General features: G+C 39.5%; 1 protein-coding gene across 1 annotated transcript in view; it reads left to right on the forward strand.

The window, feature by feature from the left end:
• The window catches only part of LOC105392020, a 63,938-nt gene that overhangs the window by 34,931 nt on the left and 5,939 nt on the right, over window positions 1–23,068 (forward strand). The window contains exons 7-21 of the mRNA XM_048622469.1: window positions 4,509–4,666; window positions 5,004–5,100; window positions 5,492–5,565; window positions 6,226–6,313; window positions 6,921–6,999; window positions 10,717–11,322; window positions 11,555–12,297; window positions 16,408–16,491; window positions 17,517–17,622; window positions 18,124–18,203; window positions 18,783–18,875; window positions 19,915–20,048; window positions 20,868–21,021; window positions 21,275–22,055; window positions 22,549–22,712. Of these exons, the coding sequence (XP_048478426.1) occupies window positions 4,509–4,666; window positions 5,004–5,100; window positions 5,492–5,565; window positions 6,226–6,313; window positions 6,921–6,999; window positions 10,717–11,322; window positions 11,555–12,297; window positions 16,408–16,491; window positions 17,517–17,622; window positions 18,124–18,203; window positions 18,783–18,875; window positions 19,915–20,048; window positions 20,868–21,021; window positions 21,275–22,055; window positions 22,549–22,712 (3,441 nt within the window). The remainder of the gene's footprint in view (window positions 1–4,508; window positions 4,667–5,003; window positions 5,101–5,491; window positions 5,566–6,225; window positions 6,314–6,920; window positions 7,000–10,716; window positions 11,323–11,554; window positions 12,298–16,407; window positions 16,492–17,516; window positions 17,623–18,123; window positions 18,204–18,782; window positions 18,876–19,914; window positions 20,049–20,867; window positions 21,022–21,274; window positions 22,056–22,548; window positions 22,713–23,068) is intronic.

Consider the following 23,068-nt stretch of genomic DNA (forward strand, 5'->3'; position numbering starts at 1 on the left):
TTATTTAGTACATGAAAGTCGTGCTGAATGACATTATCTTCTACAAACAGTTCTAATTTAACGTTGCCTTCAGTTAATAAGTTTCCACCTAATCCTTGAATTTGTATGCAATTTTTATGTATATTTTCGCTGTCAGTGTAACTCAAGGCATCAAGTTTTATAACCGATATTGTGGCGCCTGAATCAACTAAAAATTTTCGCTGTAAATTATTGTAGTATAATTCTACATAGTCCCCGAAATTGCACGTAAATATGGTTTTAGTCACGAAAAAATGTTTCCGAATTTAAATTTTGTTCATTGGGCGAATTATCGGTTTCATTGAGGCAATTTATCCTACGCGTTTGGGCGTGAATGTACCTACCTCTGTAGTTGTCGTTATAACCGCCGCGACCCCCTCGCTGATAGCGGCTCGGGAACCCATTTCTGTTATCACCACCTGGATTACCATTAAAGTCCCAATTATTTGTTCTCTGGAAATGACCTCTGGCTCTTGGGTACCTATTGGAATAAAAATTTCTACTACCAAACCTACCTGGATAGCCCCTTTGAGTCTGACCAGCAAATACTGAAGAAGTAGATTGGTGGTTTCCCGAAGCTTCTTCGTCCTTCGCAGCCCGAATAACATCTTTCAGCTCCGAATAATTCCGGGCCGCTAAAATGACACTTAACTCACGGCTGCGTAGTCCATCTGTAAATCTGTGAATAGCTAATTTTTCATTTATTGGTTTAAGCGTTTGGAACGAGTCAGCCTTCCCATCAGCCTGTGAAATTGTCAGATTAATAAACAAGTCCTCAATTTTTTTTCCATAATCCTCTACCGTATCATCATTTTGCCGCATTTTCATAAGTTCCAAATGAATGGCGTTACTGGATCTCTTAGTTAAAAGGTGTGCCTTCATATCACTAATTAAGTCATTGCATGTAGAATAGTTTTGGGATAGGCGCATTTTAGCGCTCTCCGAAAGTCTAGAAGTGAGAACAAATTTAATTAACTGTGGTTCCGTAGTAGAATCAATCATACTTTGATACATTTCTATACAATTAATTAATTTTTTCGTCACACATTCATCTCCATTCATTTCTGGTAGCAGCATTATAGCTGTTTTCAAATCGAATTTATCCATTTTTGGTAATAAATTTGACTCTATACTACCTATATATTGATTACAAAATTCGTGTATTTGGGAGTACAAATTATTAATTTCCATACAATTTTCCCGTATAATTATTACGTCACTACTATTTATCTCACAATTTTTAATCTCCTTTTCCAAAATATCAACTATTTTCTGGTGCTCCCTGTAGATAATATTACATTCATTTAGTTTACCTTTTAATGTTTCAGAAGTCCTTCTTTTAAGACTTAATTTAGTTAGATTCGTATATAAGGACCTTAATTTAGTAAGAGTTACGCAAATAAATTCCATATCATGATTAATAATAGAATAAACATTATATTGAACCCTAATTAATTATTTTCAAGTTCAAGTCACAGTATTTATCGCGCGCGAGCCTCGTGCAAGTCCCAAGAATGTAAACACTTTCCTTTTTTGTCCGCCCGTATTGAATTCGCGTGAGCCTTGTGCACTCAATAAGACATCTTACATTGTATGACGCACTTTAAATGGGTAATTCACTCGATTATTATTTGCTCAGATAATAAAAATATATTTATGTAGGCACTGAATATCACTTTTATACACGTAGCACTTCCTCAGGGGGCCGGCGGTCGCCGACCGGCTTCAGCATCATCACGGACCGCGCGTTTATTTCACGACGTATTTGTTGCTGGTGGCACTTTTTGTATAATTCCATCAGTTTAAAGCAACCACCGAGGCACAGGAACATGACGATAATCATCAGTAGAACGTTGGTCACCGATACATGGTATTGCAATTGTTGCACACTCGCGGAATTGCCTTCCCCATTTTGGGCAATGATTGTTTCTTGCGATTTAGTGTTACCCATTTTAACACATAAAAGTCCGAAATATATATGTATTTGTCGGTATATATTACGTATATAGGAGAGTAAAATTATTTATTTTTACAACCGAATTGGCAAGGTCGCCATATAAGGTTGGAGCTAAGGAGGCGGTTGAATAAGACACGCGTTAGGCTTAGACTGGCGTTTATTGATACATAAAGGATAGACATAGAATACATCACCACAAGGCGTGTCCCTGCGAGATAGGATTCGTAATGAAGAAATCCGCAGGAGAACTAAAGTTACCGACATAGCCAAAAGGATTAGCACGCTGAAATGGCAATGGGCTGGCCACGTAGCCCGCAGAGCCGACGACCGCTGGAGTAGAAAGGTTCTGGAGTGGAGACCCCGTGTCGGCAAACGGCGTGTCGGTCGCCCCCCAACCCGTTGGTCTGATGATCTGCGGAAGGTAGCGGGAAGCCGCTGGATGCAGATGGCGGGTGACCGTTTGGGGTGGCGATCGTTAGGAGAGGCCTATGTCCAACAGTGGACTACGGAAGGCTGAGAGAGAGAGAGAGAGAGCCAGTGTTCACTGATGGCCAACACATCGCACTGTAGGTCCTACAGGAGCAGCGCTTCCAGGCGCTTCGTCTTGTTGTTGAGCGACTGCGCGTTCTGGTGAGTCACCGTGAAGGCCCGCCGTGGCGCGGGGGGCGGCGCGGGGGGCGGCGCGGGGTCGCTGATGTCGTCACGATGATGTTCGGGTTTACTTGGTGGGGGTGGTGCTGGCCCGCTCGCTCGGTCGGGCGCGCACGAGAAACCAGTCCGAATAACGCACGCCCGGGGGCCACACAGCGGGCGTGTTGACTCGGTCGTAGCAGCTTTCTGGTATGCCAATTATAAAAGATGCGTGTCGGTCAGTTTTTATTTGTCTTTTTTGAACAAAATATTTATTTATTTATTTATTTATTTTTCAAAGGAAAACTTACAGCTAAAGTTTATGGAAAGATGCTAAAAGTATGTAGTTGAAAGCCAATTACAAGTTTTCACTTATTAACAATGGAATACCTATTACAAAAAATAATCCTAAATGTAGCAGTAGCTAAACACGTTGCTATACACAAAACAAAATAACTACTCACAGTGTACCTATAATATGTAATTAACTTAAATGAAAAATATATAAATACTTATGCCTACGTGTTCATTATGCAGATGCCAGAGACATATAATATTCGTTTGATTTATTTATTTTATTAAGGAATTTTCTTATATTATCCTCAGTTGTGTCTGGTTTAAATGACCAAGCCTGAATATATTTCAACCGCTCGACAGTCTGTAAGTCTAGATCCTCCTTTCCTGCACCCGAGAAGATTTTACGAGACTTAGTTTGAACTCGCGATTTTTTATGAGTGACAATCTTCCATTCGCTGTCGCTAGAAATTGTCGCTAGTTTCGGGGCCGCCTCCTGTACAGCTGACGTCGGATTGTCTTCGGTAGCCACTCGGGAAGTCTCGGGTGGCTTCGATGAAGAATTTGTTGGTACCCGCGGCTGGGACACGAACAGGGTCTTCTTCGCTTGCTTTTTAGCGCTAAGTGCCAAACCTGCGTTCAGCCGAGCTTGTCGGACGGGGCGCTGCAGCGCTGCCGGGGGCGGCGCGGCCTGCTCGGGCGTCAGCTGGCGGGTAGCGGTCAACGACATACGCGTCATACACTTATTACTGCATTCATACTAATATTACTTTGACCTAATTACCTACCTAACTTCAGTCTTGTATCAACCGTGGAACTCGCAACTTACTTACGCGGGCAAGGCTCAAAACCACTCATTAACTGTGTAACTATACTTTGGCCATAATAAACTTACTTACCTTTAGTGAAGATCAGTGTTTCTGTGACTGTGCTTCCTAATACTACAACTACAACTAACTATCAACTACTACATCTAGTGTATGGGATTCTCACCGTCTACTACGTGCGGACCCGTACACTGTATTACTATGCAAACTATGCATGTGAGAATATAGGGATGTGTTTGTTTTCCGCCCCCAGCCCCTATACATAGTTGCAACCTCCACAGTTGAATGGAGACTTATTAACTTAGCTTTACCACGCCTCCTCAGTGGCAGCCCCAAGAGTTAATATCAGGCTCATAAACTGATAATTGAGTATGGATACTAACTACTGGATATCACTCATGTGAATATATGTTATTTAACACCCCCGCCACATTATCGTCTGATAATAAACTTATAATTGTGTCGGATTGCTTACTGCTATATGACATGTTTGTCTCTTTGATCAAAATTTACTATATTTTTTTTTCATATAGGAGGCGGAGCTAGTTGCATTATAAACTTCTTTTTTAACCGACTTCGAAAAAAGGAGGAGGTTCTCAATTCGTCTGTATGTATTTTTTTTATGTATGTTCACCGATTATTCCGCCATTTATGGATCGATTTTTAAAATTCTTTTTTTTTATCTACATGCATCTCAGCAGTACTTGGGATATATTCCCCGCTACACCACTGCGGCTCCTACATAACCCCAGCCCGGCTATAACCCACTATCTTATCCGCAGGAGTCGACCCGCCTACCCGAACAGCTGCGCTCGCTGATCTGCCTGTTCCACCTGGTGCAGGCGTGCGGGGCGGAGCGGGGGGGTGAGGAGCGGGGCGGCGGGGAGCGGGGGGGCGAGGCGGAGGCCTGGCTGCATGTGTACAGCAAGTATAAGGAGAGGTGGGTACTCACGAAGCCGCGTGACGTGAGTCAGCGAGACGCAAAACTTGGACGTCTTGGCGTGCGCGTCTTGCGCTTCGAGTAAGGCTTCAGGGTTTGAAAATACGGGTAAAGTAAACTAAGTGGGTCATTCTGAACAAGTATTTTTTTTACCAAAATTTGACTGATCTGTCAGAGGATGTCTGCGTCGTCTGCGCCAACGGATGTTGGTTCTAAGTCATTGTGCAAATAAGGCCACCAGCAACTTCTCGTTCAAAATCTGCTGACCAGACCGCTGATTTGGCATGTAACACAAGTAAATGCTCGAGTATATAACATATTTAATTTGGATTTGCAGCGGTCGCTACATGACGCTGGTGGGCCTGCAGAAGCGCTGGTGGGAGGTGAAGCGCGCCGCCGCCGCCGCGCTGCTGGCGTATCACACGCAGCTTCAGGTGAGACCTAGTGCCTGGATATAGGATTTTAGATTAGAGCTGATAAGAGGTTTTAACTCCCATGGGATCAAAACATAAAACTAAATACGAAAGGCACCTAACTAGCTGCTCCTCTGATGACGAGCATCAGAGGAGCAGCTAGTGTGGTTCGTTTTAAGCAAAGTACAACGCAGCAAAGGGGAGCGGAGCGTATTCCAGATAGCATGAACTGTTGATGCTATGTGGTAGACGCTCCGCTTCGCTACTTTTTTCATATACACGCAAATCTAAGTTGCTTCTACTCGCATCACTTAACTCGGTTGGTGTTGGTGCATTGTGGGAGCGTTCCAAATACACTGCTGTCATAATGTGCCTTTAATCATTAATTATAATGCGCTACATGTTTGTGCAGGAGAGCAAGAAGACGAAGGAAAAGCCAGCGACGCATACGCAGCCGCCCTACATCTACTGTGCCATCGCCAAGCGGTGAGTCAAGACAGCTAATATGTAACATAGAGTGTAATTTTATTAGTGGAAGGAATGTATGTATGTACCTATGTACTTAATCATTCCAAGCCGAAAATGAAACCTATATTTAGACAAAACATAATAATAAGCCACCACCACCACTACCCTAAGGTTGTCTTGAAAAAATCGCTTTAAGCGATAAGACCGCCATTTTTGTACATATTTGTTAGTATTTAAGTTTTGTAAGTTTCTTTTATGTGTGTGTACAAATAAAGAATATTCTATCTTCTATCTATCTAATAAGGGGGCAAGTGGTTGGCCTTCAGCTAATACCAGCTTACACATTCCAGCTTCTTGCAACATACTTGCATTACCCACTTCATGATCTCTGTCTGCCCCCCCTCCTCTGTGTCCTGAGATATCCTCACGTGCTAGCCTTCGGCTCATACCAGTATACAAAAACATAACATACCTACTAGTCTCTCCTATTTTGTTAGGTTGCATGGAAGAGATCGCTTTTATTTAGCGATAAAGGGCGGCACCCTTATTGTATTGTATTATAGTTGTTTAAAGTCTTAAATGTTATGTTAAGTGTTTTATGTACAATAAAGTTACACTACTGCTACTACTAGTTAACTACAAGCCCTCTGTCTGACCCTCCGTCCCCTGTATCCTCAGCTACCCGCACGTGGTGACGTCGGCGCTGCCGCGCTGGCCCGACCTGGTGGACAGCGGACACGTCATCGTCTCCAGCTCCAGCTACAAGGTATGTTCAACTGGAGTCAGCAGGAGGGCTAGCATGCTCAAGCGAATGAGCGGCTCATTTGGCCTGCACGCTCAAGTGGAGAGGCCTGAGCACGCTCGGATTTGCTCGGGCCGAGCATGCTCTGGCGTCTCTACTTGAGTCGGCCAAATGAGCCGCTCATTCGCCTGAGCATACTGAAGAATACATGGCTTAAGACGTGACAAAATTTCTACGTCGCGCTCGCTCTTGAGGCTGCGCGATGTGAATGAGCGCGATGCAAAACTTTTGTAACGTCTTAATTGCGACCCGTGCTAGCCCTTCAGGTCAGAAAATAACTATCATCATCATGATCTGACAACAATCGTCCAATACTGGACATATCGGATCCAAATATCTGTCATTCGCTTGATGTTATCTCGCCATATTTTACAAATGTTAACCATCGCTTCAACCTTAGATTAAATACATTCTGAAACAAATCTAAGGGAATAATACTATCCAACTATTTTCTCCATCTTTTATTGTTATACCTATGTATTTTGTATACAATAAAGTGTTAAAATAAATAAGAAAAAGCCTTCACTTCAAGAACCGTGTGTGCTAATGTTTCGTCAATGATGTTTTTCAGAAAAAGATGGGCATTACTAAGCTGCCTCAGATCGAGTTTGAAGAAGTGACGGTGTACGGAGACGACCGCGGCCTTGACGGTCAGTATACATACTATTTGACGGTCGAATGGCGTAGTGGTTAGTGGCCCTGACTGCTATGCCGTAGGTCCCGGGTTCGATTCCCGGCTGGGGCAGATATTTGTTTAAACACAGATATTTATACTCAGGACTTGGGTGTTGATATTTATATTTAAGGGTCTGCAAGGGGGAATCGAGGGTTGGCATTGTCATAGAATTATGTAGTAAACGATGCTCTACAACCTTGAAAAAAATCACACAGGTAGCCGAAGAGTCTAGCTAGGTGCTGAATGATTCGAATTCAAGTAAATGATTATGGATAACTGTAAATAAAATTCAGAATATGACGAAAAACCAGAAAATCACACTCCCGTATTGTAACAACTTAGTCGTAATTATTATGAATTTTCATATGATTTTTATCATATTATAAAGTTAAAGGCTTGGACTAGGCGCTAAATACCTTGTTTTTTAATAAACACACACTTATTTTGTGTAAATTAATCCCAAACTTGAGCAATTTTTTTCCCTCAAATCTACATACAAATATCTATGGCGGCTTTCTGTGTTATAAAATCATAAACACAAGTGACGTTTGACTCAGTTGGCCGCTGGCCTCCAAAGAAGGGTCACGTCGGTTTAGGCAGCACTGACAGCTCGCGATCTTATCGTGTACAGATACAAAATCACTGCACATTGGTTGTCATTGCACTTTTTCAACTTTTATGACACCAACATAATTTGATTTGAAATTGAGAAAGCATAATTCTTCCAGTATATTCAATACATTAAATTAAATTAGATAGTGTGCAATATTCTCGTGACATTACAGTCTCGTAAAGGTCTGATGAGGAGCAGGAATATAGCGAATGGATTTAAGTGATGACAATACGCACGAACATTAGGTTAGGGATCAAAAATACAGTCTCTTGGTGCTGGTTGAGGTATGGTCTCGTGAGGATCTGATGAGGGCAGTAACACGGTGGTGGCTCAATTTTATTTCAAAGATGTTAATAGCTAAAGGCATCGAGTTTAGGCTATTAAGTATGTTTTTCAGAGAGAGAGAAAGAGATTTTATTTTTCCTCTGGATGTGTTAGGTTTACTGGGTTTATTAAGTTCATTCTGTTAATGGCATCAAGTTGTTATATGTTTATAAGTAATAATTATTTATTAACAAAATGCTGTTGGTTCTCCACGAAAAAATAAAAATAAAATAAATAAAAATAAATTATGGAATTTCTTCTATAGACAGTAGCCACAAAAAAAACAAACGATAGATGGCGTGATTTGAAGATAAAGATACATTTATTCGACACATAGACAGCAACAACAAAAAAAATACAGATTTAAAGAAAAGAAACACATACTTATACAAAACAACAAAGAAAAAAAAGAATACACATCAAAATAACTGGAAAAAATATAAGCCCCAATTTACTTGTGTGGGACAGGGAGTACCATAATATTTTTTTTGGGGTACTCCCCATCTATGCGAAATATCAGCTTGATATCTTTACCCGTTTCTGAGAAAAAGGGCGGTGACAGACAGTCAGTCAGACAGACGGACAACAAAGAGATCCTATAACGGTTGCTTTTTTTCTTTTGACGTTCGAAACCCTAAAATTAAGTAAAAATATTATGCTGCTACCAAAAAATGTACTTAAAGGTATTGAAAAAGCGGTATACAGGGTTATTGATAAGTAGACCTGATCCTTTCAGGAGGTGATAGAGGAAGGCATTTCCAGTCGATTATACCCTATAATGCATTATCCGAAACTTAACCATTTCTAATATATTTAATATTTAAAGATTTTTTGAATTTTTGCCAAAATTTCATGTTTAAAACCGAAAATAAAAAAAACTAGCCATATTTCAATCCTTTTTTTGTTTGTTTTGAATTAGTAACATCTTAATAAACTTATTAAAATAATCAAATGTGCATTATTTGACTTAAATTAGACACAATACCTCAAAATAGATAAACATTTTTTAAAAATATTCAAAACCTAAAAAGAAATAAGTTAAATTAAAAAAGAATTTCATACAACAATTTTTTGTGCACTTCAGCTTAAAAACATTGTCAACTTATAAGCTTTCAAATGAGATATTTCAATATCAAATCGATTTAGGTATCACCAAGATATGGCCAAAACAATCAGAAAAGGTGGACAAAATTCAACAGAAAAACTAACAAAATTAGCGCAATTTAAAGGTAAAAAGTGTGATGGCATTTAGCTGAATGTTACTTAGAAAACGGCCTTGAGTGGCGGTCAAGTTGTTCCCCGCCTGCGACTTGTTTTCATGTTTTTAGCGTACAGTCGGGTTTTTCGTTTGTTTATAATTGTATTTTTTTATTTGTAAATTTTTAGTTGTTTTTATTTTATGAAATTTTACGTCAGTAGTTCATGATCATTTTTTATTTCAATAATTTTGGTGTTGTTATTTAAATACCTTCAATATGCATATTTTTGTAATGTGAAAATCAAGCCCTTTCATTTGATACCTTACACGGCAAAGTTGAATTATTATTTTTTCGATCATCACGTTATGTCCTCTAGGGGGCGCTATGTACATTTTAATGGAACGTCACATAGCATATAACCATCGCGCCATCAATACGCTTCTAACAATACCTCATACATCAAAATAGAAACTTTGTTGGACATGTGACTTTGTACCATGGAAAACGAATATTTTTTTTCGCGAATTTGCAAATCTCGTAGAACAAAAGTTGTCCAGAATGACTCCTTGAATCATCCCCTTTTGGCTTAGTATAGCCCTTTTGCGACACTATGTATTTACTTTGCTTTGTCGTCGGGGTTCAGTTGGCTGGAGGATGCCCGAAACTTATTATCTACACTTTAATACTTGTAGTTACCTTTCTACAAGTAAACACATTTGTTTGAGAAAGCTAATCGGGTTCCGAGTATAGAGTAAAGTGGCACCCCTATTAATTTCTACTCTTTCCTGGTGCCTACCAGTGTAAGTAAGAATTATACTTACTTACCCTAAAATCACCCAAAATGTACTTGAACATAATTGTCAATAAAGTTGGCGAGTAAAAGTTTATCGACCCACTGTGCAAACTTACATGTGTGCGTGTCACTGCGTGTGCTGTGTGAAGAGCATTGAAAACCCAAAATTGGCGCGGCACGTCACCCTGTACGGGCCCTTAATGTATCTATCTATGTATTTGTGTAGATATATCAGTTGTCCGATTCCCATAACACAGGCTCTGCCTAGCTTGCGGTCGGATGGCCGTGTGTGAGATGTCCTCACATATTTATTTATTATTACAATTACAGTTATTCCTCTTGTTTTGTATATACAGGGTGTTGCAAAAAGGGTATACTAAGCCGAAATTTACATAATTTCTTTTTCCATAGAAACTTTGTTGGTCACGTGACTGTTTACTATGAAAAAATAATTTTTTTTCCCGAATTTTCTAAATTCTGATTTCAGTTTCGGGCTTAGATATAACATGCTCCACATGTAGGATTTGGCTTAGTATACCAATTTTGCAACACCCTGTATAGAAATCTAAAAATAAAACTACACAGGTCCGTTATCGACTTAGATAAACTTCAATATACCTAATCTTAAGGCAGTGCCCGTCGTTGCTAATTCATTCAATTAAAAACTTTGCTGCGACTGCCCAAAATCACAATTATAACTGAGTAGTCTCAATTATCAATTTGAGCTATCTACTAACACTTTACACATACACATATTTTCAGCGCAACACACAGAAGATATAGATGACGATATAATCTTAGTAGACAAAGATATAGAAACCATAGTGTTAGATGACGACGAAGAAACCAAAGATACAGCAAAACCGGACCCCAACGCCATATTCAAACTTAACCCCATCAGAGATGACATTTCTACTAGAATCATATTCGATTCCGACGGATCAGATGACGATTATTTCTTCGATGCTCAAAATAATAAACCAACAAGCGAAACCAACAAACCCAAAAATCCAGAAGATTTAGATGAAGAAATAAGAAATCTATCACTGTCCATACAACAGGACATTCTAGAAGGCCCACAAAATGCAAGTGCATTAACAACTGAAATAGACATAAAGCAAGAAAAGGATCCAGTTATAGAATCTCATTTAGATATAGATAATAAGGGAAGTAGTGATGTAGATAATGACGCGAATGAAAGAGAAGTTAGTGATAATGTAGTTAGTGATTCGGTGGAGGAAGAAGATAAGACTATAGAGAATCTAATAAATACGACGTGCAGTGAAGTTTTGTCGAAAATAAATGAAGTGCGGATTAAAAAGGAACTGGACGCTGATGTCCCGGATACTGTAGCAAATGCAACATTTGGTAAGATTTGTTTTAAATTCTTGAAGTTATACTATAAGTTCATTTGTAATTATTGTTAGTTTTACATATTTTATATGTGGTAAAGTAGCTTGGATAAGGATGAACTGATCAGGAATTTTGTTTGATTGTTTATGATATGTCAATAATTTTGCATGTTCCATCAATAACTCTTTTATTTCATCAGTTATTTTGAATATGTTATAATGAATATAATAAATCTTTTATTCTGCAGAAGCCTCCAACATCAAGATAGAATCGTGCACATCGTTAGACCAAAAACCTTGTTTACCAATCATACACAGTGTATCTAGTCAAAGAGAAGAAAACACGACCAACATACATGACAGTGACTCAGAGCCAGAAGATATTAAACCAAATGTGGACCTCAAACTAATCATGATACCTCTAGTGCCACTCAGAAGACTAGACCAGACGGAGAGTTGGAAGAAATTCAGCCTCAATAACCAAATATTCGCAAGTCTGATCAACATGGCGGAATTCGAACCAATAAAAAAAAGAAAACGGAAAACCAGACCTAAGGATTCGTATGCACCGAATAATCTAACAGTAATGAACGTCGCGACTCATCCTTTAGAAGCGCCAAGACTAATCAGACTTAACTCTACGCAATACAGAAACTATACACCAATATCTTTGTGCAAAAACCCAGATTTTAACACAAGATTAAAGCGGCTACCTGTAGGGTTCTTACTCTCCAATCGAAATAAGGATTTAATGGAGCAATGTGTCCCGTTGACTGTGGACTTGGACAAGTTGGTGATAATACCGAGATTCTTGTCCAGTAATGATGATGATGTTAGTAGTGAGGATGACGTGACGGTGATGCCCGAAGCGCCGGCGCCGCGAGTGCTGAAGAAGATCCAGCTGCCGGACATTGATGATGTTAGAAGGATAAATAAGGGGATCCTGACGGCTGAAGTCACGCCCATAGCGGTGGGCGGCGCGCCGGTCGAGGTAAGAGCCATTTTGAAACATATTTGTTTTTATGCATAGGATTAAGATTATTTTTATGCAGATTAATGGGGTTAATATAATATAATTTAATAGAATACTCTTACTTCGTATAGTTTTCAGTTCACACTGCTGGACATGTGAGTAAACTCTTTTAAATGAAATGTATGTCGCTTTGGTGCAGTCTATATTGGGTTATTGTATTCCAATATGGGGAGGTGCAGCAAAAACTCGATTCATAGAAGTAGAACGAGCCCAACGCGCTTTAATAAAGGTGATGTACTTTAAAAAATATCGTTTTCCTACAACACGCCTCTATCAGATAAGCAAGCTTTTATCAGTGAGAAAACTGTACATATTACAAATTATTTTAAAAAAGCATAAACACCTTCATTTCGACAGTAAAATATATAAAAGAAGAATAACACACAAAGCAGCTTCACTTCCCAACACTAAAACTAAGTTTGCTAGCATACAATACTGTAAACGCTCAGCAATTTTATATAATAAATTAAATAAAGAACTCGATATTTATAGCAAGCACACATATGAATGCAAAAAAACTATCTCAAACTGGCTACAGCCGCTAACTTACGAAACCACGGAGTCAATGTTAATAAGCATACAATGAATTATAATTATAATCATATAATTTACATATATCACTCGGACACACAACCACACACAATCACACCACACACACACACACACACACACACACACACACACAAACACACACACACGCACACACACACACACACACATATTATATATATACATATATTTGTACCTACTTTATTTTTATACAATATACATAATTATATTAAGATCACCGTATCATAATAGGTTAAGATTCTAAACCCCATATTTACTTTTTCTTTTTCTTGTTATTTTGTGTAAACTATCTTTATTTAGCAATAATTTGTACCTTAGCACTTATAAATGATGTTATGAAGGAGCGGGATCACCTGGCACAGGCATTTCATGCTTAAAAGGTGATTCCATTTATTACTGATTAAGTTGCCCAAACATTGTTAAAGAAATAAAGATTTTATTTATTATTTATTATTATTATTATTATTAACTCTAAGGGTGGATTCGTCCAAACATCACGTTACACGAGAATAACTATACCGGAATTAAAATTATACGCGAGTAAATATCTAGGATAAGTACATTTGCATTCTACCAAGTTATACCATGATTAAATTGAATGAACGAGGAACGAAACTGTAATGCAACTAAAATAAAAATAGCTGCGTTTCAAAGCATGCAATAGAAATGACATGCCAACTTAGTTTGAATGGATTATAAAAGTATGAAATTGTTTATGTTTTAATATTTTATTCGCTGTTGTTATTCTGAGACTTTGCCTTTTAACGTACTTTTGTTTATGTTTTGACAGATGTGTTTATATGTCATTATGACGGTTTTCTAATCAGCTGATGTGCTGCCGCCATTACAAAATTACTCTCGGATAAGCTCGTTACACGGTCAATTTTGGCGGTATAACATTTTATTCTTGGGATAAGCTAGTTATCTTGGTTTCAGGTTTGGTAGAATGCAAAATCCTGCTTACTCGCGAGTAACTGGTACTTTACTCGAGAGTAAAATTTACTCGACGTTGGCCGAATCCGCCCTAAGAAAATTAAAGTGTCAAATTCGACACATTTATACCGAAACTCAATTCAGTGTCAAGTCAAGCAGTGTGAACTATGGTTGCTTCGTATTTAGGTATTTAGTCATAATTTTATAAAATAATAGAATACTATATGAAATCTAAATGTTCCATTTCAAAAGTTCCTTTTCAAAAGCGCAAATCAACTACTCTAGCAATATTTACTCTTTTAAGTACAGTTTTTACGAGTATTAATCAAAATTATTTCACAACTGGTTTGTTTTTTGACTTATCGAAAGCTTTCGATTTTGTTGCTCACAAAGCTTTATTGCACAAGCTAGAAAGAATGGGTATTAGAGGAGTTGCCCTTCAATGGATATCAACATATCTAACTGGTCGTCAGCAATGTGTTGTAGTCAATAGATTACAAGAAAACGAACTAATGTCATACTCGTCTTGCTATAGAGAGACTAAATGTGGTGTCCCCCAGGGTAGCGTACTTGGTCCCTTGCTATTTATTTTATATATAAATGATATACCACATGTGACCAATCACAAGGCTATCATATATGCGGATGATATTTCAATAGTAGTAAGCACTAATAAAAAAAACCATTCAGTTCAGGATCACGAAAACGACATTAATACAACTGTTGACAAAATTATAGAATGGCTACAATGTAATAATTTAAAAATTAATCTTAATAAATCTGTTTATATTCAATTTAATAATCCAGTTCAATTAACATATAAATTTAATCTTAATGTAGATAAAATAAAACGTGTCACGCAAACTAAATTCCTAGGTCTTATTATAGATCAAGATCTTAACTGGAAGATACAAATTGATCATTTATGTAGCAGAGTTAATAAATTCATATATGCTCTAAATCAGATTCGTAAAGTTACTGATAAACGCACGGCAGTTACTTCATATCGTGCATACATAGAATCCATATTAAGGTACGGAATCATAATTTGGGGAAACAGCACAAATAGAAAAAAAGCATTTATAGCCCAGAAAAAGGCCATAAGGGCTATTTGTGGGGTCCCTTCCGACGAATCATGTAGGACACTGTTTAAAAAACTACGCTTACTGACACTACCCTCATTGTACATATTCGAGATTTGTAATTTTGTCAATGAACATAAAGAACTATTTAAAAATTCGTCAGAATTGAATTCTAGGCCACAAAGGTATCCTAACAAGTTAGTTCATAGCTTAATACCGAAAACTAAGTACCGGAAAAGTTGCTTATCAATGTGTGTACAAATATTCAACAACATCCCGAGTGAACTTAAGCCATTGAATAAGTCATTATTTAAGAAAAAATTGTACAATTGGTTGTGTGAGAAAAATTTCTATGACATAAGTGATTTTTTCAGTAGGGACCAGTAATTTATAATTTTAATATCATATTTCAATTTATTTATTTACCATTTGACACTTATATTGACATATTTATGTAAATTAAATGACACAATTTATAATTTTTTTGTATGTAAATAATAACTTATGTCTAATTGGTTTTAATTGTAAATATTTGAGTAAATTGTATTATATTAGTGTAATGTAAAATTTGCATGCAAAAGTTACTTTGCAAAACATGTGAAACCAAGCTTGTGTAACATCTTTATACCATGTTTTTTCGCAAATAAAGATTTATCTTATCTTATCTTATCATTAAATGTGGCCAGATTCAGGCTTCAGATGCCACTTTGTGTATTGCCATTTCAGTGTTTTGACTGTTTGAAGTATTACTCCATAAGGATGATCATAGACACAAACACATCACTGTTACATCATCCGTGTATATGCTATCTGGTTTAACACTTATAAGTCATAAAGGCCACTGCGTCTGCATCCCTCATCCACCGATGTCATTAGATAGATAGATACACTTGTCCAAAATTAATAATGCACATGCAGATCTTCACACCCGAATCATTGAATCGTAAGAGCCTTAAAAAAACACTTGCATTTTGCACCTTGTTCGAAAGAAATAAGGGTCAATATCATGTGTCACATAATCGAAAACAACCGATCTGTCAAAGATTTCTATGCGCATTATCAATTTTGGAGCACTGTAAGTTATTTGACGACCGAATGGCGTAGTGGTTAGTGACCTGACTACTGAGCCGAAGGTCCCGGGTTCGATTCCCGGCTGGGGCAGATATTTGTTTAAACACAGATATTTGTACTTGGGTCTTGGGTGTTGATATTTATATTTAGTATCTATCTATCTATGTATTTGTGTAGATATATCAGCTGTCCGACACCCATAACACAGGTTCTGCCTAGCTTGGGGTCGGATAGCCGTGTGTGAGATGTCCCCACATATTATTATTATTACATATTATTATTTACTTAACACAACACATACACAGGTTACACAGAAAGATTTCTAACATTAAGTTTAAGATTATATTAACACAAAACATTATTATGAGACAGACAGATAGATAAGCAACATGTGTTCATAATTCCCCGCCAGGAGGCGCCGCCGGCGGACCGCGCGGAGGAGAACACCCAGAGGATCGAGGACTACAACCGGCGGATCCACTCGCTCAACACATTGGTAATATTATACGTCTTCGTAGCATTTATTCTTTTCTATTCTATTCTCTGTGGGGGTGTAAGTACCTGGCTCTCTCGAGTGGAATCTTTGTGCATATCCCCTAGGTCTAAACTGCTTTCCTAAGCTTGGACCATTTCCCACCACGATGGTCCACTGCGGGTTGGTGGGTTCACATAACTAGATGTGCTAAATCTATAGATATGCAGGTTTCCTCACGATGTATTCCTTCTTAGCATCATTTATCATTGCTAATGTTGGACACCGTTGCCCTTAGAAGAAGCGTATCGGTGACAAACATTTGCAATTAATAATAATGATTTTTAAATACCGTCGCCTCTTGTCAAATCTGACGTAATTTGTATGGATCTGACAGATATTTGACAGATGACCGATGCCGCTTATGGATATGACAGCGTCATGTTACCCTTTCAGCATATTCGAGGTCGTTTCTATCGGTTATGTACTTACTGTACTATAACCATATACAATAAACTTAATATAATCATATATTGCTGGGCTAACGAGAAATACATTACTGAACCATCTTATTCCGGCATCATCATCATCATCAGCCAATAATCATCCACTGCTGGACATAGGCCTCTCCCAAGGAGCGCCACAACACTCGGTCCTCGGCCTTCCTCATCCAGCCACTACCGGCTACCCCCTAAGGTCGTCAGTCCAGCGGGAAGGAGGGCTTCCCACGCTGCGTCTGCCTGTTCGTGGTCTCTTATCCTGGCATGTAATTATAATACCATCATCATCATCATCAGCCTTTTGAAAGCCAGGGCCAGCTGAAAACCAGCGCTGTGGCTCTTTGGCCACAGCACATGCTGAGCTGGTGCCGTTTTGACGCTCTGGACAGCAACCTTTGTTTGTTCTGTATATGTTTTATGCTCTTTATTTTGTTGTTGTTTCTTTTTCTGTCTTTATTGTTCTGTTTCAGTGTGTCAAATAAATGTCTCTTTCTTTCTTTCATTTCATCATCATCAGCCTGTTTAACCCCTTCCCTCTCTCCCCCGCAGCGCGGTATACCGGGGCGCAGGTCGCGGTTCCGGCCGTCCCCGCGGCTGCAGTTCACGCGCGCCGGCGACCCCGTGCTGACGCGCCGCGCCGACCAGCAGGTCTTCGGTACGTACAGTCAGTTGCAGAGAAACCTGACCCCCCTCTCATAGTAACAATGCTTCAGAGAAGGGTCAGATTGCCTTATACTATGAGCCCATGTTCAGTGCGACAAACTTATCTGTTCCAGTGAGAGCAAACTAAATTGATACATATCTCATTACTTACTAATGAATTATATATTGATATAATCAGCAACTAGCTGATCTCGCTGGTCAAGTTTTCCCGTGGGATTTCCGCGATAAAAAGTAGTCTATGTGTTAATCCAGGGTGTCAGCTAAATCCATACAAAAGTGATAAATCAATGATATAACAGATTCATCAAAATTTCTTAGTCATTTCTGTCAAAAGTAAGATTTTCTCCACAACCCATTTACATTTAAACAACTAATACTAACGCATCATACTTTTATTCAAATAACACTATACAATCGACCAAATGAAGGCATGATATTCGTGATTCAATAACTGGTCGTGTCTCCACTCCAATAACCCCTCGTGTGTCCGCAGACCGCGACCAGGGCTTCTCCATCAACACCCGCGAAGTGCCGCGGGGGGCGCGCGCCAGGCGGGCCAAGCCCTACTACCATGTGAGTACCCGACGATGTGTGTATGGTATTTTGATTAAAATTGTGTATGTTTGGTTGTATTAATCGTGTAAGTAACTATATTTTTTTGACGAAGTTTGTAGTGGATATTACAAATGGATGTTTGTGACTTTTATATGTTAATGAATGAACTGATGATGACCGCTGTCTTACAAGGTTATCCCGTGAGAATTCCGACATAAGAAGTGGCCTGTATATCTTAATGTGACAGGGTGTACGCTTCCTAAATACCAAATTTCATCAAAATTGCTTTAGCCTTTTTCCCGTGAAAGAGTAACAAACATCCATACTTACAAACTTTCGCGTTTATAATACACTCGCGAGGAGTGAAAAAGTTCGACCTGCCATTTTTGTGTCCTATGTCACTGGCACTTTTTCTTAGTTGGTACCTAGAGTTGCGCGGGCGTATCGTAATGGGAGAAGGGCCTTAATGACAACATTCATAAATTGTAGCTATAGGTACCTAGACCTACTAAGAAAAAGTTCCAGTGACATAGGACTTGGCAATGGCAGGTGAAACTTTTTCATACTTAACTTATTGACCCCTCGTCTCTTGGACAGCTGGCGATGTCGCGGCAGGGCTGGTGGCGGCCGGAGCGCCCGCCCGGCGTGCTGGACCCCGCGCGCCTGCACGAGGCGCTCAGCACCCTGCAGGTACAGTCGGACACATGTGTGCCGCCCCAGTGCCACCCTAAGAAGGGCACGCGGATGAGGTTTTACGTCTGTTGCGGGTGAATTCGTCGGTGTCCGCAACGCAGACAACGCGCTCTATGGTTTCATACATTTTACCCCCGTAGCACTGAAAAAGTCCTCAAGAAAATAGGATAATCAAATAATTGTATATCTATGCTTAAGTTTTTCTATGTAAAATATTTTTAACTTGAAACACAGGAAAAACTCAGTTATTGTTATTACCTAGTTCAGAGCAGTATTTCACCTACCTTTAGCATTAAGAAAATACCACCAATAGTGTTCTGAATAAATATTATTATAAATATAATTTTAATGATACAAAAAATGTAAACACTAGCTTTTTTTCAAATTAAACAAAAATGCTATGAAATACTTTCTAGCAAAAATGATTAATTTCGTAGATGAAACCATTTATGTTAGCTGCAGTTTATTTGTTGAACATTAATTTCATTAAAACGATACACAAAGAATGTTTACCTTTTATGCCAAGTATGAATGATTGCAGTATACCTATCTTCTTTCTCCCAGCGCTTAGCTCCAAACGTTGCCTCCCACGAGCCTTACATTCTCTGTATTTCTAATGTACTATTCCTATTTTTTACATTTTAATGTATGATATAAAGTGTTAATAAATGAAACACCTACCTCCTCCCCCGCCGTTATTTCCTAGTTCAGATCAGCATTTTAAACTACCTTTAGCATTAAGAGTTGACCTATTATTGTAAATCACATTTCGCATTAAGTATTTTTTGAATAAATATTCTATTCTATTCTACGTTGCCGTCAACCAGGCCTTGTAGCACAGGGTGCTATTAAGACGTGACAAGAGTTCTCGCTGCGCGATGTGAGAGAACGCGATGCAAAACTCTTGTTACGTCTTAAATACGCCCCGTACTAGCTTTTCAGGTGTTCACTAGCTTGTCCCAAGGCGATGCGTTTATGTGTGGTGTGACTTCAAATTTTATGTTCATAAATGAAACACCTACCTCCTCCCCTACAGCGCTCAGCCCCCGACACAACCACCAGGACAACCTACTGCTGCGCGGCGCGCCGCCACCGCGCCGTGAACGACGCGCGCCGCCGCGTGTGCGCCAAGCTGCAGCGCCAGTACGCCGGCGACAAGGACCTGCACACGTGAGTGTAGTCACAACTACTATGTAGAGCTAGTATAGTGATACTAGAGTGTGTCAATGACCCATCACGTCCTCACTGCTGGGGCACGTGTCTCCTTCCAATGAAGGAAGGGTTTCAGGCCTAGTCCACCACGCTGGCCAAGTGCGGGTTGGTGGACCCCAACACGAGCAAGCTTGTGCTGAGAGAGTTGTCGGGTAAGTGGGCAACCCGACTGTCAGATGTTTTCAAGCCGCCAAAGGCTTCTGACTAGGCTGAACGACGTGCCGTCAAAAACACGGAAGCGTCCAAAAAAGAATAAATCGGTCGCCCACTTAATGACTGACGCTACCATGTGTTATTTAACATTAATAATCAGTTACGATCACTGAAGCTAGCTCGACTACGACCGTTTCTTCTTCTTCGATAATGTTGTATGTAGATACAGAGGAGTAACTATGTACAACATTACCTGTAACATTTATCTAAACAGTCGATTGCGCAATGTGTAGTTTCCCCCACAAAAACCAAATAAACCCTCCAATTAACCTATTTGTCAGCGTCTTACACACCAAATTTTATCAAAGGTTCTGTGCCTTTCCCGTAAAGTAAATCATACAAACTTTTGCCTACAGTGTGATATGTTTCTTTTAGTCCATCCATCCAAATGTTGTCTGAAAGAGATCGCTATAAGCGATAAGACCGCCTTTTGTACCCTAGTTAAGTGTCACATGTTTACATAAAGTTGTTAATACTTTCTTGGTGTACAAATAAAGAGTACTCTATCTATCTATAAGTGTAGATGTAAATCTCTAAAACCCCCCCTCCCCCTTCTCTCCCCAGGGTCCCGTGCAAGCGCGTGAACCCCGAAGCCTGCAGCTGCTGCTGCGCCGCGCTGCTGGAGCCGCCGGGCGAGGCCATCGAGAGGGGCTCCAAGGCCTTGACGAGGGCTATAAATCATATATTAGCCGGGACTAGGGGACGGGTGCAGTATATGGTGAGATTAGACAGGTGTAATATGTAGTGAGCTGAGTTTACATACAGTTGCTTAAACAAGTGCAATATGGGGATCAATTTACATACCAGCACATTCTAGCTGGGACTAGACGACGAGTGCCATATGTTAAGATCACTTTAGTAGAAGTGTAATATATGGAAGATCACTTTGCATACCTGTATTCAGATAATGAAAACAGAATGGGCCAAATAATGTGAAACAGCTTTGTAACTTTAGATTTCTAAAATTTCAGGATGAATTAGAAAAAGAGATACCACAACCAGCTTCAACCTTAGAAGTCAAGCCGACGCCAGACCAGCCACCGGACGCAATGCCAGCGCCAGCAGATAAACTGACCGAGAAACCGAAAAGAAATAGAATAACAAAGAAGATGAGAGAAGCACAAGCTCAAAAGGAGAAAGAGGAACAGGAACGGATAAATAATGTAACATACGAGGGATGGCTGGAGGAGAGGAACCGAGCCAGCCAGGTGTTCGGAATCAAACCTAAGAACTACAACACTAAGAGTCTCGCTAGCAAAGAAACAGAAGTAGCTCAAGGTAAAACAAGAGAAGAAGAGTTAGACGAAGCCTTAACACAAGCAGCAAAGCAAGCCAGTAACGACTGTGTCATGGTACTGTCAGACTCCGATGATGATCCACCGTTGTCGGTAGACATGGATAGAACGGAATTAGATTCAAATGACAAAACAAAACAAAAAAATGCAGCTAAGTCCTTGTTAACGGAAGAGAATGTAAACGCAATGCATCAAGCTACATTGACACAAAATGTGCCAGTGATTCTAGGAAACAGCAGTCCGATAGATATCTCGTCGTCTCCGGAAAACTCTAATTGTGTTGAGAGTTCTCAAAGTGCGGTTGTGTCCATCGGGGCCTTGGTCCAAGTGGACCCATCGGAGGCCAACACAGCCGTCAACACTACGGAGATACAAAAACAAATGATGGGACAATTGTTAGTCGCCAATAACAAGGACCAACAGACAAATGTTGGTGACGGAAAAAGCGGTCAGACAAGTAAGTTTACAATTTGTTTGTTTTGTAATTTTATTTATGCTTATGGCAGCCTTTTCGTCATTTATCACAGCTTTTCCAAGTGACACTGAACTTAAATGTGAATAGAATGCCTCAGTGGGTGTTCCAAGTTATGTAAGTCTATTTTTTGTGTCTCAATGTAATAATAAATATAACGATGAACATAGAGGAACCAACAAAACAAACCTCTACAAAATTAAAAGTAATCGTAACTAATCCAAATCCTTTACTTCCTGTGAGTTAACTAGTTGAAAATGCTTTTAGGATTCAGTCCACCCTCTGTTATCCTATTTATAAATTTATGTACCTAATAAATAATGAAATACCACTAACCATAACCTCCTTAGCCTGGATAGTGAGATTTGACTCGGCAAGGGGAGTCACAATAAATCTTTTAGGTCGCAGTGGCGAATGGGCACTGGTTGCCCTCCCCTTTTCTATAACTATAACTATAACCATAACCTCTCCCTTCCAGAGCTACTCCCAGTCCTTCTCCACGCGGACGGGTCAATAACCCCGTTCGTGGTGGGGCGGCACCCCACGCTGCGCCTGCCGCCCGCTGCCACCGTGCGAGCCGTGCTGCCCCACGGCGCCGCGCAGACGTGTGTGGTGAACCAGCCCGCTACTATGCCTGCTGAGGTAAGTGGCATGTGTGATGAGAAGATTTGTTTACGGATTTCACGTTTGGACTGTCAAATCTAGTTTTGGAGTTTTTACATCTGAACTGTCAAATCGATTTTCGCAGTTTTTATATCTGAATTGTGAAATATATCTTTGCGGCTTTTACATTAGACTGAATGTTACCTAGTGAGGTGCACTGCATGTGCTACGGGAATCTATTGTCACAGTTTTCACATATGAACTGTTGAATATTTTTTTTGCACTTTTCACACTGGAGTGAACTTTAACACAGTTTGTTTTTGTTAGCAAAGCTACTAGAGTGCTCTGTCTTGTTGGAATAATTAATTACATGCTTTCCCGTATATGCAAACTAA

Source organism: Plutella xylostella, chromosome 2, assembly GCF_932276165.1.
Source record: "Plutella xylostella chromosome 2, ilPluXylo3.1, whole genome shotgun sequence".
Classification (NCBI taxonomy): domain Eukaryota; kingdom Metazoa; phylum Arthropoda; class Insecta; order Lepidoptera; family Plutellidae; genus Plutella; species Plutella xylostella.